The sequence below is a fragment of the Lodderomyces beijingensis genome (assembly GCF_963989305.1).
Source record: "Lodderomyces beijingensis strain CBS 14171 genome assembly, chromosome: 2".
NCBI classification, from domain to species: Eukaryota; Fungi; Ascomycota; class Pichiomycetes; order Serinales; family Debaryomycetaceae; genus Lodderomyces; species Lodderomyces beijingensis.
Window position 1 is genome coordinate 1,287,438 of NC_089971.1, and position 17,630 is coordinate 1,305,067.

A 17,630-nucleotide genomic window follows, 5' to 3' on the forward strand; every position below is an offset into this window, starting at 1 on the left:
AACTCTTTTTCTTTTTTTTTTTATTCTTTTCCTTTAGCAGCTTCCTAACTGGGGTATGTATAGTTCTGTAGAGGTATAGATAGATATGTCAAGAATGTATCTTGGATCAGATGGATGGGTTTGTCTTTAATGCCATCATTTTGCTGCCAAAATTGAGTATTGAAAATTGAAAACTGAGAGACGCGTTTTGAGCTGCAAGAGTCGAGAGTCACGTGACACTACATTAAACATTATACAGCCTGCAATTCGACCATCGAGAGCAAGAAAGTCAAGTAGCTTGACAGGTTTGCCCTCTTTGTCCATTTTGAGTAAGCGGGTTGCCTTCAGTGGATGTGATGATCAGATTCAAGGCCTTGTTCCATCAAGTGAGTTCTCAAAATTCTCGCTTAATTCTAGTACCGATTCGCAACATCAACCGTTAATCTCTTCTTTCACGTCCGTGTCCTCCCCACCCTCATTTACTCATGTAAAGAATGATTATACCTTGGATAATCACCGAATAAGCAAACAAAAACTGGATTCTGATTTTCCGCTGGCTGCTGGTGACATTTCCCGCAGTGACATTTATACCACTGCCAATAGTATTGGCAGAGGCGGCAGTGGCAGCAACAGCAGCAGTCGTAGGCAAGATGATGAACCGCAACAGTCTCATCAAGAAGATGGACAAATTGGCAATGAGCAAACACACCGCAAGATAATAAAACACGCCCAAATACGAACCGACAGATTGTTTCAAACATAGCAAGACAATGATGCTGATGTACTTGTAGCCAGCAAAGCTGATGATGTCATAAATCTTACTCTGCGAACATCCCAACAAATACAAGCCGATTTTGAAAATGACGATATCAAGAATGAAAAATGCAAGCGTCTGCGACGCCAAGTATCCAAACACCTGCGGGTGGAAATCGCCTTTCAAGCCCTGGAAGACGGCCCAGAGCAAGATGTACGTGACAAACGACATGAGCGGGATGTACAAGTCGGGGGCATTGACGTCGTGCGAGGGCGGCAAAAACTGGTTTGTGCCCGTTTCCTTGGTGCTTACCCTGCTCCAGTCCCTCTGTCCATACGGGAACAAAATGAGCCAGATCTTCTTGACCACGTACGAGTTGCTCACCTGGAAATAGTACTTGATATCGCCGGAAAACGAGCCAAAGTTTTCCTGAATGTACTGGTTCGACTGTTCAAACCCGGATCTGGCAAACTGCGAGGCCAACGCCGCCGCGGGGTCGTTCAAGAAGTTGAACTGCGCCTGTGGCTGTGGATGTTGCTGCGAATGCTGAGTGTGGGCCGGTGGGTGGTGGTGATGGGCCGACTGCATTGGAATCGGCTGGTTATATTGTGGCTGCGGGTGGTGCAAGTGGGACTGCTGTTGTTGCTGCTGCTGTTGCTGGTACGAATCTGCTGCATACCCAAAAGGATTTGACATGGCTTCCCTACTATTTTTTTTGTCTTTAGTCTATGTGCAAATGGGATGGTGTATAGTCTATGGCCCAATGAGTGAAGGTGTTCTGAACTGTTCTGAGTGTGAAATTGTGGACTGTGTTGTTGAAGATCGGGTGTCGCAAATAATTGTCGTGTCGTGTTTTTTTCTTCTTCCGCTTCTTGCCGTCCCCCTTTGGTGATGGTTACACCGTCTATGGCCAACCCACATGGGATCAGACTCCTTCTTGGGTTGGTTTAGGGGCTGCTTTTGAAAGTCAGTTCTAGCAGCCGACTCTGCCTTGTGTAATACCACAGGGCGTGAGTTGTAGCAACCTGTGGGCCCTTGTTTTTTGTATCGTCAACCACAGCTGAGCGTTATTTCCCTTGAGAGAGGTCCAACTGGCTCAGGAACCAACCAGGTAGAGTAGGTATCCATCTAAAACTCTTACGCCTGCTACATCGAAGTGAGAAACACAACCCGGCTCCACCCATGAGCCGTGTGACGGATCTCTGTGTCTGAGGCAAGGGGGAGGCTTGATCTCGCTCCGGTTCGAGGCCCTGCGCGAAAGCCAGAGTCCAGGAGGTTTGCAGACACATCACACCCCCACGTTGTGAATATAGAGTTGCCGTTCCAGATCAAACATTGCTATTTCGTTTCCTTTGATGAGAAAATTCTCGTATCTCTTTTTTATGAAAAGCCCCCTCGGGGCAGGATAAAAAAGATCGAGAGCCACTTCGAGGAGAGCTGGTTGAGAGGGGCCGTTCTCTATAGATCGCAATGCAGTTCGTACTTGCTCAGTTCACTTGGCAAGGGGGGGGGGGGGCTGATGTAGCGAGAACGGCTCGACTCAAGCAATGAACCGCACATGCTGCTGTTTCTTGTGTAAGCCGACAATCCCTGATTTCACCTTCGAGGGTTGGGTTTCTGACTACTGCCGGGAGATGTAGTCTGAGCTAAACTGCGGGTGGCCTTTTATGAAGTAGATGTAGCTGTGGGCTTTCTTGTAGTACAGCTCTTCGCTGTCGTCTTGTCAAGTTATGATTGCTGTTGATTTAACGCAGAGGGCCGTGGGGGAAAAGTCTTGAAAAAAATAAATAATCGGAGGATAACTACCCTGGCGAATGGATAGATCTGGACAACCCTCCAACTACAAAGTTCAACTGAAAAGCCCAGCCACTTGCTAAACTTGGAGTGACATCTTCTTTTGGCCCTCTTTTTCATCAACATTTGATCTTTTTTTTTTTTTTTGGCTTGTCCGTTAGACTTGGGCAGTAGCAGAAGGAAAAGACCACCGAGCAAACACATCAAGATCAGCCGCTTAAAACACAACCAACCTGTTTTCCACACAGACACCCGATACACATACACATACGCATACAGATATACACAGGAACACATAAATCATGGTGGAAGGCAAAGTGTTTGTAGTGTCGAACCGTCTCCCAGTGACCATAAAGAGAAAAGAAGATGGAAGCTACGACTATTCGATGTCCTCGGGCGGGCTAGTAACGGCACTTCAGGGTCTCAAGAAATCCACCGAGTTCCAGTGGCTAGGCTGGCCCGGGTTGGAGATACCGCAGGACGAGCAAGACAAGGTCAACCGCGACCTCGACTCGCAATTCAACTGTACCGCCATCTTCATCCTGGACGCCGTGGCCGAGTTGCACTACAACGGGTTCAGCAACTCGATCCTTTGGCCCTTGTTCCACTACCACCCGGGGGAAATGAACTTTGACGAGAATGCATGGGCCGCCTACATTGAAGCCAACAAGAAATTCGCCTTGGCGCTAGTTGAGCAAGTGGAAGACAACGATATGATTTGGGTGCACGATTACCACTTGATGGTCTTGCCCGAGATGTTGCGCGAAATGATTGGCACCAGCAAGAAAAACGTTCGGATCGGGTTCTTTTTGCATACGCCCTTCCCTTCGAGTGAAATTTACCGAATCTTGCCCGTTCGAAAAGAGATTTTGATTGGGGTCTTGAGCTGCGACTTGATTGGCTTCCACACCTACGACTATGCTCGCCATTTCCTAAGCTCGGTATCGCGAATCGTGCCCGCGGTCAAGACCTTGCCCAACGGCGTCGAGTACCAAGGGAGAAAAGTCCACATTGGCGCGTTCCCCATTGGTATCGACGTTGAGAAATTCACCGAGGGGTTGACCAAGCCCCAAGTGCTAGATCGAATCAAGCTGCTAAAGCTGAAATTCGAGGGCGTCAAAGTGATTGTGGGTGTAGACCGGTTAGATTATATCAAGGGGGTGCCTCAAAAGCTCCATGCGTTTGAGATTTTCTTGCAGCAGAACCCCGAGTGGATAGGTAAAGTTGTCTTGGTCCAGGTGGCTGTGCCTTCGAGAGGCGACGTTGAAGAGTACCAGAGCTTGAGAGCCACCGTGAATGAACTCGTGGGAAGAATCAATGGCCGTTTCGGAACAGTGGAGTTTGTCCCCATACATTTCATGCATAAATCCATCCCTTTTGACGAGTTGATTTCTCTTTATGATGTCAGCGACGTCTGTCTCGTGAGCTCGACTAGAGATGGCATGAACTTGGTGAGTTACGAATACATTGCTTGCCAGCAGGACAAAAAGGGGGTTTTGATCTTGTCCGAGTTTGCTGGTGCCGCGCAAAGTTTGAATGGTGCCATCATTGTCAATCCTTGGAACACGGAGGATTTGAGTGATGCAATCAAGGAGAGCTTGACCATGCCCAGTGAGAAAAGAGAACACGATTTCAAAAAGATGTTTTCCTATATTTCAAAGTACACCTCGGGGTATTGGGGTGAATCCTTTGTCAAGGAATTGTTCAAATGTCAAGATTAAAATATAAACTGAGCTAAAAGCTGAGTGAAAAATCAAAAAAAAAATTAAAAAAAAACAAAGATGTCTATAAAACTAATACTTGAATGAAATAGTCCAGTTTTCAAAATGTAAGTCTCAATCAAGCTGGCTCAAGTGTGCAACATTCTCTTCCGAAAGCAAGAATCTTCTACCCTTAAACTCAATCAGATCACCGAGCTTTAATTTCGCCAGCTTCTCCATCTCCATCTCCATCTCCATCTCCATCTTCTTCTCCTTTTTATTATCCTCCTCTTTCTTCAGTTTAACCGCGTCTTCAGGCACACTAATCACTTGAGGCCGGATTCCAAACGTCCTCAAGAGAGAATTGCCCAACACGGGACTCGGCATACGTGGCTGATGGATGAAATGGCTATCTGAATAAAGTGCACTCTGAGGCAAATGACTAGTCTTGGGGAAAAAGGGCATTTTAACCAGATGCAGCTCAATCTCCTCGACTTTTTCCTTCACGGTCCGCTTCTCGGGTTGCTTTGGAGGTGAATATGTTTTTGTTTTTTCTTGTTCGTAGTGACTAATGTCCTCCTGGAAGTTTTTAGCTGAGCTGAACGCCGTCATCAAGTAGGGCAATTCCTCCGAGATGGTGGACTTGTACATACTGCTAGATCCATACTCGTAAACCAGGTCTTCCTTTTTCTGGTGCTGTTTTTGGTGGGTAATGGAGTGGACCATGGGTAGATTTGCCGTTGAGGTCATGGAATATTCAGAAAAGGTGTCTTCGGGGCTGTTGGGAGAGTCATTCAACGCATCGTCATTGTCGTCGTCCACACCGTTGACATTGACGACATCATCGAATATTGATCTTGGCTCAGTGCTAGTAGTAGCAGCCGAATCCCGGTTCGATCTGGCCCGATACTCCTCTTGATGCTCATGCCGTATGCTGTGTTGTTGTTGCTGTTGCCTCAGTCTCTCGAGATCATGCTCTTCAATACTCTTATCAATCATCCGCTCCAATTTATACTTTTCAAACATCTTCTCCAAGTCATTAATAACAGCAAGACATTCGTATTTGGCATCAAAGTCGTTATTTAGAATCGCATCGTTCAACTGTCTCAACAACTCGATAATAAAGCTCTTGTAATAGTCCACCATGCTATCTCCTCCTCCTCCTTCATCATTATCATCATCATCGTCCGCACTCAACACCTCCAAATCTCGCCCAATAAGAATCAATTTAGCCTTCAGGTAGAATATACTCAACTCCTCGACAACTTCATTCTTCATCTTGATGATCCGCAAGATCAAGCTCGTCAACATGGCGCCGTCGTCACTCATCAAGTCGCCAACGCTCAACGTCTTGGACAGCTGGCTAACCAAATCAATATCGGATGAGATTTTGACGAGCTTAATGCTCAACTCCGTACATGCAACAATGACCTTATCGGCAATACCGGTATTGAAGATCTTGATCTTGTCGTCTCGATTCGCGAAATGGGTCGCGGAGTTGTAATCCAACGATAAAAACTCCCAGCTTTTAAATTTAAGTTGAATCTTATCGAGTGTCTGCAATATGAGGAAACTTGTGGAACATAGCTTATTGACTTTGCGTTCGCTGATTCCCCGTATTAGTTTTATAATCTGGGTGCATTTGGACTCGTCTCTGTTTAAGTTTGGGTCCGATACGAGCGATAGTATCGGGTCTTGATAAGGTTCTACCTCTGCCATGACGAGGGTGGTTTATCTTTTGTTTGAATGCTAAAATATGGTTTTTTAATGGATAATGCGATTGAAAATGCTGAAGGCCTCAATTTCAAATTTGAATTCCCAAAGTTGGTGCGAGCTATTCTAAAGCCAAAATGGGATGGGGGTATGAGATTGGTCTGAGTATGTTGTTTGGATATAGCCAGCACCAGCACCAGCACCAGTTGTGACTTCCTTAGCGTGCGCTTTCAAAAAGCAAATCGGATGGCCTGATGTGGGTCTTTTTTTTGGCTCCTCCCCACCTTTGAGATATTCCCTGGTCGACAAAACCTGGGCTTTCGTTTAAAGGGTGCCTATCCTTATCTTGTTGGATGCAAAAGGTCTATCAGAGGCTGGTGGTCCTGGTGTTTCCCAGCTACTTTTGTATAGAGCAAGCGGTACCCTGGACGGCTCTTTTTTTTTGGGTAACCGAACCATCTGCCGCTGCGAGTAAAAACAGGTCATTTGGTCACGTGACGCTACATCGAATGATGCAAACCCCAGCCATGTCGGGGCTCGTCTATTTATGAGAAAAAGGGCACCCAATTGCAATGCCTGGGGTCGTCACAGGCTGGCCGGCATTCTTTTGCTTGGTGTGTTCTAGATCGCAAGGATAAGCGTTGCTATGGAGAGAAAATCCGCCAAAGTAGAGCGCAATGCATCCTCCAAGGGTGATCCCATATCATATCTCGATTGGTCTCAGCTACTAGATATGCATATATCTCAGTCTATATTCGGTACTCTATTAATAAATTAACGTAAGTTTGAAGCTCAGCACCTTCTCCTGCTTCTCCCGCTTGGTCTCCACTACCATGTGCGTAGTCCCTTCTCCCTCTCAATCTTGGTAATCATCTTCTCATACCACTTGTCGATATCGCCGTCCAGATGCAATGCAAGAATGATCAATGTCATGTTGTCAAACCCGATTCCCGTGTAGTTATTCGCCATTGTCAAGCTGTCATTCAAGATATATTCGACTATTTTGTTCAATCTCCAGCCGAGCACCAACTTGTCGCGAATCAATTTAACCAATTGCGAGTTCTTGAAGCAGTCCCATATGCCGTCGCATGCCATGACCACAAATTCAGGCTCGCCAACTTCGTTCATGTCGTAAATGAGGATATCCGGCTCAACGGTGACTTGGAACAACTCGGGAGGGATTTGCACGTATTCGTGAGTTTCAGCTCGCGTTTGCTCCAACGAGCTGCCGCTCTCAAGAAAGTGGTGGGGGTTGGTTTTTTCCATCTTGATATTCTGAATGATGTATTCGTTGTTTGTGGATTTCAAAAACGGAATCTTGAATTTGAAATCGCCAAATGCCCGACTTAGCGCCAAGATCTCGTTTATCCGATTATTCACCACGTACCCGTTGCTATTCTCTATTCGCACTCTTTCTCCCATTAGATTCGGTTTCTGGTCAAAGGAAAGTGGTTTCGCACAGCCATTCTGCGTCGACAAGATGCACCGCGAGTCTCCCGTGTTGGCCACGTAGAGCTTGTTGTTGACGACGCACAAGATGATCCCCGTGGAGCCGCAATTGATAAAGTTGCTGTAGTGGGACAAGTCATGGTCGGTTTTGAAAAATGCGTGTTTCAAAAGGGCAATAATGTGCTTGTTGTCACACTGTCTCCGGCTATGGTGACGCAGCGCCTTGTCCTTCTCCAGTAGCAAGTGCTTGAAGATGTGCTTGGCTAAGTGCTCGCGTAGATACTCCGAGCATTGTTTCCCTCCGTGGCCGTCAAACACGCCAAACACTGCTACCGTTTCGTCCTCGTTGATCTTGACGCTGTGGGCGTCTTCCATCGACATTCTGTAGCCCTGCATCGACCCCACACAATAGGTCATCTTTGTATGGCTCTTGTAGTCCAACTCCTTCTCTTCTACAGGATGTGAAAGTAGTTGGCCCATGGTTTCTGCAACTTGAACTAGCTTCCTTGCAAAAACAAACCAATTGGTTAATGGAAAAACTAGCACTTGGCAATAGGAAATGGGGTTTTTTTTCTAATCGAAAAAAGAAAAAACAAAGAAAAAACGCCAGAGCTGGTTATATCAAGAAGAAGATGACTTCAAGCAAAGAGCTCTCTTTGGTCTAATAAAAATTTTGCCTGTTTTTGCTTTGTATTTTAGGCCTGGTTTGTAGGTGTAATATAATTCTCTTGAACCCCAGGGCTCTTCGGTATAAAAATTATTCGCCAGTAGAAACGACATTATTACAGTTGTCATCACGAGACGACATTTTTCCGCTCAAGGGGCGTGCGCGACATTACACCGAGACTGCAGAAATAGGCATGACCGCGACGACATTGCAACAATTAAGCGGCTTTTCTCTATACAGTGTGAAGGATAAGTTGTGAAAGCATGGTTTTTTTTTTTTACTAAAGGGCAGATAGAGCTCAAAGATAGGTGAGTTGGTCCAAGAGTGTCTCTGTTTGTTGAGCTGAGTATACCTTGACTGTTTATTTCCTCAGTCTTTTTTTTCTCAGTCGGCCCTGTCGCTGGCTTGGTTGTCCATGGTACGGTTTGTTGGGCATCGATATCTCTACCCCTTAAGGTCATGCGCGGGTAATTCTCCCCACACGAGATATCAAACAGCAACTCATGCCACAACAAGCGTCGACAAGCAAACCGCCCACACCAGCTGCAACAACTACAAGAAGAGCAAGAGCCAGGGGCCTACAAACAACAGCAACAAGAAGATAGTTCTCCGTGGCAAAGATGAGGCTCCCACATTTCGATTTGGACGCACCGGCGGACAAAAACTACCGGCCGCCAACGACGTTCCCTCTTGGCCCGTTCAAAAAGTACAAGTACAACCCCATACTCAGGCCCGACCCCGACATCGAGTGGGAGTGTGCGTATTTGTACAACGCCACCGCGATTGTGGTTGGGATCCACGTGGTGATGCTCTATCGGGCGCAAAACAAGCAAAAAGTCTCGTCTGTGGGGCTAGCGTGGTCGACCGATGGCGTCAACTTCCAAAAACACAAGAAGCCGGTGATTGCAGCGACGGAGAAGTACGAGCTAGGTGGCGGGATAGAGGATCCCCGGATTGTGCGCGACCCCGAGCTGAAGTTGTTTGTTGTCACGTACACGGCGTACGACTTGCAAAGCGCCCGGTTATGCGTTGCTACTAGCGAGGATCTCTTGCACTGGACGAAGTACGGGCCCATTGTGCCGGCAACGTGGAAGGAGATTGCGATTTCCACCGAGGGGCACCCGTTCATCAGACCCAACTGGACCAAGAGCGGCGCCATATTCAACGAGCGCAACAAAGACGGCAAGTACTACATGATTTGGGGCGATTCGCAATTGCACCTTGCCGAGTCGACTGACTTGAAACATTGGAAGCCTACAAGCAACAACCCCAACGTCAATCTCTGGGCTCGGCAGATCTTGCACAGGGAAAACTGGTTGATTGAAAGTGGCCCTGCGCCCATCAAGATGTCGAGCGCCAACGGCAACAAGTGGATCTTCCTCTACAACGCTGCCACGACTGGTGGCCAGGACTTGGCAAAGGGGACATATACAATCAACCAAATGCTTGTTGACTACGACGATATCCACGCGGGACCTTTGGCGAGAGCCGAAAAGCCAACATTGAAGCCGGAGCTGTATAACGAGGTCTGGGGTCAGGTCAATCAAGTGGTATTTTGCGAAGGCATCGTGCAATTCAACGGGGAATGGTTTCTCTACTATGGACAAGGCGACTCTGAGTTGGGAGTCGCAATAGCTCCTGTTGCTTGACCCTGACCCAACAACCAACTTGACCCGTGGATGGAAAATGACTGCTAATGTGGGCTAGAGTGTCTAGAAAAACTCTGGAATAGAAGATTTAGAATCTTGTGACATGAGTGGCCTCGGGTTATGATCGCCACCGAATGTGTATGTGTGTAGTAAGCGTGTTTCCGCTCTCTGTCAATAAGCAAACACCACGCTGGCAAGAACCACTTTTCAATCCCTTTCCCGTTAGCTTCCCCTTTGCAGCAGCAATAGACAGCCCTCAACCAAGCTCATCTCTTGCTCTAACCAAAAGTGGTGAAGTTGTGTGACTGTAGCGGGTCGTGTGTGGCTGTTCTGATAAGATCAACTTCAAACCCAGCTACCAACCGACCAACCAACCAACCAACCAACCAACCAAGTAACTAACTAACTAACTAACTAACATCCACGTAGACGGAACGACGGTCCTTCGGAATCAATGCAGATGTTATGCAAGATCAGTCTAATGATAAACATCGCAATAACCTTACCAGCCAGCTGAAGGAGCTCATCCAGCAGCTAGAAGAATACCAAACACAAGCACGCCACGAGGATCAACTACTAAGACAACATGAAACGCAGATAAATGAGATTCTACGGATGGCCACTCTACTTCAAAGTGGCTCGCCCGGCTCAAAACAGCAGGTCCACAACGTATACGAATCAATGGATCAAGATGGTCCTTTAACTCCTAGTATAGCCTCGATTACCTTATTAGCTGTCCAGCTCAACAAATTAAAGATTCACGAAAAACGACGCAAGGTGGATTCATTAACGCACGCGAGGAACCAAATGCAGCAAGCTGTGGACGGACTCCGGGGCGATATAACCCAAAAGGAGAAAGAGATTGACTCGATGAGATTGAAACTCTTGCAAAAGGAAGCCGCGCTACTCCGCGATTTCGACGTGGAGACGGAACATCGAATAAAACAAATTCGAGATTTCGAAATGAACAAGATTCGGCAAGTCGAGATCCAGGCGTTGCGTTTGCAAAGCTCCAACTTTAGAGTCTTGCTCGAAGTGAGTTTCCACAAACAGAAACAGAAATTGCTATTTCACCATCAGCCTATTTTGGTTATGGAGGAGTTCTTGGGGTACAACTTGCTGGTGATCAACCAGTTTATCGAGCGGATGATTGTGTTTCAGAAACAGTTTGCCCAAGTATGCAAGATCAATCTTCCGCATTTGGACATGTTGAGTAAATTTTTACCAAACACACGGTTCTATGACTTACTCAAGAAGAAGGAGTTGATGATTACCGGCGGCAAAGAGGAAGAGGACAACGACGATGATGATGACGATGCTGGGGATGAGAATCGGGGACGGAATAAGGGGTCTGCCGTTGGCGGAGCAAGAGATGCGGGCGATAACAAGTCGTCTCCCGCTGGCATGGACGATGATGACGACAACACTTCGGAAAAGATTGTCAAGTTGGGCAACGCCTATAAACTCCCGCTTTCGTCCAAGACTTTGAATTATCAAAGACGAGTTGCACGGTCAAACTCGATTGAGCCCGATGAGTTGAACCAGATCCCCACCATTGTCCGCGAGTACAGCTCTACCCCTTCTTCCTCCCCGTCAAAGCCCACGCTGAGGAAAATCACTATTCCGCATCGAATCATCAATAAGCCGTTCAACAAGTTATCCATCAAGGATTTCCTAGAGTTTTTGGTGATTATAGTGAAAGTGGTTATGAACTTTGAGGTGATTCTACGAGTCTTTTACAACAACAACAACAACAACAACAACAACTCGGAGGAGAAGCTGATAAATCCAGAGGATAGTTGCAGTTTCGAGAAGCTCTTGACGGAGATATCAAGGTTGGACACAAAGTACTTAGTGGACATAAACAAGAGCTTGAGCAGTCAATATGCCATGCACAGCCAACTTCATTTCCAGGAGCGACTCGAACAAGCTTACAACTTGATTATCAATTCTGCTTATGCAAAGCAGCAGCACAACAAGCCTGTCGCGTTGCAGAATCTCAATTTCAAAAACTTGTTTTTGAATCGGACAAAGCTGGACGTTAAGGATGACTGGGACCTTGTCAGTGAGATGCTTTAATATAAACTAACATCGTTGTGCTACTCACCCTGGTACTACTGTTACTGCTCTCATTGGTCTTACCTCTTCACTATCGGAAGTTATTGTCCGTGTCACGTGCGTGCGGCGTCCCTTTCTCGCCGCACACTCGTGAAGGAATTGAGCAACGAACGAAAAGTTGACGGTTTCCAATTGGAAAGAGACCAGCCTTATTTATTGCAACATCAAAACCTATCCCCCCCCCCTCACCACATCCAATCAATACAGAACCCAGCAGGGACTCATTTTTTCATTGAATCTCATTTATTAACCTTTTCCACCAACAATGTCGCTCTCGGATAAGGAACTCTACGAATTGAACAAAAAGGCCGTCACGGAAGGGTTCAAAATCAAGCCCAGAATCCAGTATAACACCGTTGGTGGGGTCAATGGTCCCTTGGTGATTCTCGATAATGTCAAGTTCCCGCGTTTCAATGAAATTGTCAATTTGACTTTACCCGATGGCACAGTGAGACAAGGCCAAGTGTTGGAAGTGCGTGGCACCAAGGCCATTGTGCAGGTGTTTGAAGGTACCAGTGGTATCGATGTCAAAAAGACCCGGGTTGAGTTCACGGGCGAAAACTTGAAAATGCCCGTTTCCGAAGACATGTTGGGTCGTATTTTCGACGGATCCGGTAGACCGATTGACAAAGGTCCCAAGATCTTTGCCGAGGAATACTTGGATATCAATGGATCGCCCATTAACCCCTATGCGCGTATCTACCCTGAGGAAATGATTAGTACCGGTATCTCTGCCATTGACACTATGAACTCCATTGCCCGTGGTCAAAAGATCCCCATTTTCTCGGCGTCGGGCTTGCCTCATAATGAAATCGCTGCTCAGATTTGTAGACAGGCAGGGTTGGTTCGTCCAACCAAGGATGTGCATGATGGACACGAGGAGAACTTCTCCATTGTGTTTGCTGCCATGGGTGTCAATTTGGAAACTTCGCGTTTCTTTAAGCAAGATTTCGAAGAGAATGGAAGTTTGGAGAGAACTTCGTTGTTTTTGAACTTGGCCAATGATCCTACTATTGAAAGAATCATTACGCCAAGATTGGCGTTGACCACCGCCGAATACTTGGCCTACCAAACTGAAAGACACGTGTTGACAATCTTGACCGATATGAGTTCATACGCTGACGCTTTGAGAGAAGTTAGTGCTGCTCGAGAAGAGGTGCCCGGCAGAAGAGGTTACCCAGGTTATATGTATACCGATTTGTCCACCATCTATGAAAGAGCCGGTAGAGTCGAAGGCAGAAACGGTTCGATTACTCAAGTGCCAATCTTGACTATGCCCAATGATGATATCACGCATCCAATTCCAGATTTGACTGGTTACATCACCGAGGGTCAAATTTTCGTTGATAGACAGTTGTCCAACAGGGCCATTTACCCACCAATCAACGTTCTTCCCTCGTTGTCGCGTTTGATGAAGTCTGCTATTGGTGAAGGCATGACCAGAAAAGACCACGGCGATGTTTCAAATCAATTGTATGCCAAATACGCCATCGGTAAAGATGCAGCGGCCATGAAGGCCGTTGTCGGTGAAGAGGCCTTGAGCACTGAAGATAAGCTATCCTTGGAGTTTTTGGAGAAGTTTGAAAAGAATTTCATTAGTCAAGGTGCTTATGAGAATAGAACCATTTTCGAATCCTTGGACTTGGCTTGGTCATTGTTGAGAATTTACCCAAGAGAAATGTTGAATAGAATCAGCCCAAAGATCTTGGACGAGTTTTACGGTAGAGACAGGGACCAAGACGACGACGATGAAGATGAAGATGAAGATGAAAGTCATGACAATGACAACAATGGAAAGAAGAGGGACTTGATCGATGGCTAAGTCTCAGAAAATAATCTTTGTCTTCTCCCCTTCTTTTTATATATAACTTTCCGACGCATTTAGAACAGAACAGAACAAAAGAGATTAAAAATACACTAACTTATCGAAATTGTCTTTTGTTTTTTTATTTCATTATTTTTATAAATTTAGAAAAGTATTTCGAGTTCATCTACGCCGCCGTCGACTTCTTCTTCAAATTTCCAATATGGTTAATAGCCGAGCCGGCCTTAAAGAAGTCAACTTGGTCCTTGGACATGGTATGCTTAGCAACAATCTCAAACTCGGACCCATCCAGTTTCTTTGTAACTTTCAACCTCAATTCTCCGCCATTATCGCCATCTTTACCAATCATATCTTTCAAATCGAGCGTAGTGATCAAGTCGCCCGCAGAGATCAAATCGTAGTCCTGTTCATTGGCAAATGTAAGCGGCAACATCCCCTGTTTCTTCAAGTTCGTCTCGTGGATCCGCGCAAACGACTTACATAATATGACTTCACCACCAAGGAACCGAGGCGACAATGCCGCGTGTTCTCGAGCTGAGCCTTCGCCGTAGTTATGCTCAGCAACCACGATCCATGGCCTTTGGTCCTGCTTCCATTTCATCATCAATTCAGGGATGCCGTACGCGTCGCCGTTCAAGTCGTATGCCTTGTTGACTTCGCCCGTTTCCTTATTGACGGCCCCGATTAACGTGTTGTAGGATATGTTTTCCAAGTGGCCCTTGTATTTCAACCATGCACCAGCGGCGGAAATGTGGTCGGTGGTGCATTTACCTTCGACTTTCAAAAGCACGTTGGTGGAGAGTTCCTGCCCGTTCCATGGTTTGAATGGATCGAGAAGTTGCAATCTGTCGGATTCAGGAGAGACATTGACTTGTACTTCGGGTTTTGGTTGCGGGTTGGGGTCAGGATAATACTCGCTTCTTCCCTTGATGAAGCCCGCGTGCGGCAAGTCTTCACCTTGAGGAGGCTGGAATTTGAAAGTAGAACCATTGGGTAAATTGATTGAATCCGTCACGGGGTTGAAATGGACATCGCCCGAGTAGATCATGGCGGTGACCATATCTGGAGACGTCAAGAAATTCATGGTGTTTCGATTGCCGTCGTTTCTAGCTCTGAAATTTCTGTTGAAACTGGTGAAAATTGCATTGTAATCGGTGGATGTTTTAGGGACATCGGTTCTATCCCATTGTCCGATACATGGACCACAAGCGTTGGCCAACACGATGGCTCCATTCTGTTCAAATGTCTCAATGAGTCCATCTCGCTCTATGGTGGCGCGGATCTGCTCCGAGCCCGGGGTCACGAAAAATGGGATTTTGGGCTTTAACCCTGCTGCTTCCGCTTGCTTGATTATCGATACCGCCCTTGACATGTCTTGATACGACGAGTTTGTGCATGAGCCAATTAAACCAGCGGAAACGGTTTGAGGCCATCCTTCACGTTGGGCCGTTTCGCCAAATTTCGAAATAGGGGTAGACAAGTCCGGGGTGAATGGACCATTCACGTGTGGCTCCAACTCCGACAAGTTGATTTCAACCACTTTATCATATGTGGCACCTTCATCGGCCCTCAAGAATTTGAATTGTTTATTTACCGCGTCAGCAGCTGCGGCAATTGGTTCTCTGTTTGTGTGGATCAAATAACGTTTATGAGCCTCTTGGTAGGGGAAAATCGAAGTTGTAGCACCAATTTCGGCCCCCATGTTTGTAATGGTGGCCATTCCCGTGCATGACAAATTCTCAACTCCGTCACCAAAATACTCGACAATGTAACCAGTACCGCCGCGGACAGTCAACTCTCCTGCCAATTTAGTGATGACGTCTTTGGGTGATGTCCAACCGGACAAGCGGCCCGTCAACTTGACACCCATGATCTTTGGAGCCTTCAATTCCCACGGGGTGCCAGTCAAGGCATCAACAGCATCGGCACCACCAACACCAATGGCTATAGCGCCCAACCCCCCGGCATTGGGAGTATGGGAATCGGTGCCCAACATCATCAAACCGGGCGCACTAAAGTTTTCCAACACAATCTGGTGGATGATACCGGAGCCGGGCCCCCAGAACTGAATGCCGTACTTGTCACCACAACTCTGCAAGAAATCAAACACCTCCTTGTTGGTAGCGATCGACTTCACCAAATCTTCTTCTGCTCCGTCTTTGCCAACAATCAAATGGTCGCAGTGGATCGAGGCGGGCACCGCGGTGGAGCTCATGCCGCAAGTCATAAACTGCAACAAGGCCATTTGGGCTGAAGCGTCCTGCATCGCTACTCGATCGGGATTGAGCTTCAAATACTGCTGGCCGCGGATATCTGCCAAGTTGGATGAAGTTAGACTTTCATTTGGGTCGCACAAGTGGGAGTAAAGGATCTTTTCCGCCAACGTGAGGGGCTGCTCGTTAACAATCTTTTTCACGGTGGCTAACTTATCTATGAGTTTGGCATACGGCGGTGTTCTCGATTGGTATTCTTGCGGCACTGGATGGCTGAATGCTTGCGTTGCAAGGCTTCTTTTGGGTATTTTGGAAGCTTTCACAGCTTGACGAGCCCTCAAACTCAACATTCTTCTCCAATAAAAGTAGAACGTGATATGTGACTTTGACTTTGGTGCTGGTTCTAGCAGTTTTGTCTTGTCCAATGGAATGCAATAGAGAATTGATTACTCCACATAATAAGAGTTGAAATTTTTCACTTTTTTCAGCTTGCATCACGTGACCGCCAAAAGTGCTTATCAGTTTTTTTAAGTATGACTCACTGCCGGATCATGCCGGATTGTTTGATGAGGAATCACCCGGCACAGGTGTTTGTTCAGAACTGTACAGCCGCTTTCCCGCTAGTACTTCTAAACTAGAAAACAGGAAGTTCACGAAAGTGTGGGCAGAAAACAAAAGAAAGATCACGGTTGTGTATTTTTTTTTTTGACTATGTAGTGCTCTTATGTGATTGGGGAGGGGGGGATCATCTAGATGAATTCTGCGAATAGTCAATTGCAATGGACTAGGGATAAGGATTGGAATCTAACAAGTAAACACACACACACACACACCCAGGGCATCATCAAACTGCATTTTTTTTTTTTTGCTTTCCCAGGAATGGGTTCGACCCTTCTCCTTATTGAGAGATTCACCACGCAGTCTGTGTGGTTGTCAGCCAGAATGAAAGGTGTCCCATTTCACACGAATCTTCTCCTTATTGAGAGATTCACCCACGCAGTCTGTATGGTTGTCAGCCAGGGTGAAAAGTGTCCCATTTCACACGAACCTTCTCCTTCTCATTTCATACCTGACCCTTCCAAGCTCGATTGACCCACCCGCAGTCGCGAATGTTGTCATCCTTTGCATCAATTTTGAAGTTTGTATTGGGGTCGTTGTAATTGTCAGCAATACCTTCACCCGCGGGTTTTGAAATGCACATGTAGCGACCATTGGGTAAATGACACCGGATTTGAGATGAGCCAAACGGACAAGGACAGTATTTAGGCGAGTCAACGCATACGCCTGTATCAGCACACAAGTACTTGTTGCAGCCCGAATTCAACATGGCATTTTCATACTCTTGCGGAGATCTCACACCTTGTTGCTTGCTATTTCCACCGTGGCCTCCAAACTGGTTATTTATAAAGTCAAACAAGTTGGCTGATGCTAGCGTGAGTATTAGGACCAAGGATATGATTTTTTGCAACATTGGAGTTGTTCTGTTTAATGGAAGTGACAGATGTTCTTGATACCGTGGCTGGATCTCAACTGGAAAATTAACACGTTAAAAAAAAAAAAGAGAACATGGAATGGTGGCAGTCACGTGACATATCAAGGCACCATGTTCACCATGATTTTTCAACCATATCGATTGATCTGTTTGGCCCTATCCTCTGATGAGTGGCTAGTATCGTTTCAGCCGATGTAGTAATACCTATCTCGAGGATCTCCTACGGGTGCTTGTTGTTTGCAATAGAATTGTATGGCTCGCTCGTAAAATGAAACAA

General features: G+C 46.4%; 9 protein-coding genes across 9 annotated transcripts; 4 read left to right on the plus strand and 5 right to left on the minus strand. All coding sequences in view use genetic code 12, as the record gives it.

Annotated features, from left to right (window-relative positions):
• Positions 1-454: 454 nt before the first annotated feature.
• Positions 455-1,429, minus strand: LODBEIA_P16980 (uncharacterized protein; the record flags this gene model as incomplete). The annotated part of the gene is made up of 1 exon (XM_066971614.1): positions 455-1,429. One exon carries the CDS (start codon positions 1,427-1,429, stop codon positions 455-457), a length of 975 nt encoding a protein of 324 aa, XP_066828636.1.
• A 1,400-nt stretch (positions 1,430-2,829) lies between these two features.
• LODBEIA_P16990 (uncharacterized protein) lies at positions 2,830-4,248 on the plus strand (the record flags this gene model as incomplete). Its single annotated transcript, XM_066971615.1, has 1 exon — positions 2,830-4,248. The coding sequence occupies one exon, from the start codon at positions 2,830-2,832 to the stop codon at positions 4,246-4,248; it is 1,419 nt and encodes a 472-aa protein (XP_066828637.1).
• Positions 4,249-4,362: 114 nt separating this feature from the next.
• On the minus strand, positions 4,363-5,946 carry LODBEIA_P17000 (uncharacterized protein; the record flags this gene model as incomplete). Its single annotated transcript, XM_066971618.1, has 1 exon — positions 4,363-5,946. The coding sequence occupies one exon, from the start codon at positions 5,944-5,946 to the stop codon at positions 4,363-4,365; it is 1,584 nt and encodes a 527-aa protein (XP_066828638.1).
• Positions 5,947-6,768: 822 nt separating this feature from the next.
• LODBEIA_P17010 (uncharacterized protein) lies at positions 6,769-7,869 on the minus strand (the record flags this gene model as incomplete). The annotated part of the gene is made up of 1 exon (XM_066971619.1): positions 6,769-7,869. One exon carries the CDS (start codon positions 7,867-7,869, stop codon positions 6,769-6,771), a length of 1,101 nt encoding a protein of 366 aa, XP_066828639.1.
• An 807-nt stretch (positions 7,870-8,676) lies between these two features.
• On the plus strand, positions 8,677-9,705 carry LODBEIA_P17020 (uncharacterized protein; the record flags this gene model as incomplete). The annotated part of the gene is made up of 1 exon (XM_066971620.1): positions 8,677-9,705. One exon carries the CDS (start codon positions 8,677-8,679, stop codon positions 9,703-9,705), a length of 1,029 nt encoding a protein of 342 aa, XP_066828640.1.
• Positions 9,706-9,825: 120 nt separating this feature from the next.
• Positions 9,826-11,784, plus strand: LODBEIA_P17030 (uncharacterized protein; the record flags this gene model as incomplete). Its single annotated transcript, XM_066971621.1, has 2 exons — positions 9,826-9,843; positions 10,135-11,784. 2 exons carry the CDS (start codon positions 9,826-9,828, stop codon positions 11,782-11,784), a joined length of 1,668 nt encoding a protein of 555 aa, XP_066828641.1.
• A 304-nt stretch (positions 11,785-12,088) lies between these two features.
• On the plus strand, positions 12,089-13,645 carry LODBEIA_P17040 (uncharacterized protein; the record flags this gene model as incomplete). The annotated part of the gene is made up of 1 exon (XM_066971622.1): positions 12,089-13,645. One exon carries the CDS (start codon positions 12,089-12,091, stop codon positions 13,643-13,645), a length of 1,557 nt encoding a protein of 518 aa, XP_066828642.1.
• A 169-nt stretch (positions 13,646-13,814) lies between these two features.
• On the minus strand, positions 13,815-16,211 carry LODBEIA_P17050 (uncharacterized protein; the record flags this gene model as incomplete). Its single annotated transcript, XM_066971623.1, has 1 exon — positions 13,815-16,211. The coding sequence occupies one exon, from the start codon at positions 16,209-16,211 to the stop codon at positions 13,815-13,817; it is 2,397 nt and encodes a 798-aa protein (XP_066828643.1).
• A 713-nt stretch (positions 16,212-16,924) lies between these two features.
• On the minus strand, positions 16,925-17,332 carry LODBEIA_P17060 (uncharacterized protein; the record flags this gene model as incomplete). Its single annotated transcript, XM_066971624.1, has 1 exon — positions 16,925-17,332. One exon carries the CDS (start codon positions 17,330-17,332, stop codon positions 16,925-16,927), a length of 408 nt encoding a protein of 135 aa, XP_066828644.1.
• Positions 17,333-17,630: the final 298 nt, after the last annotated feature.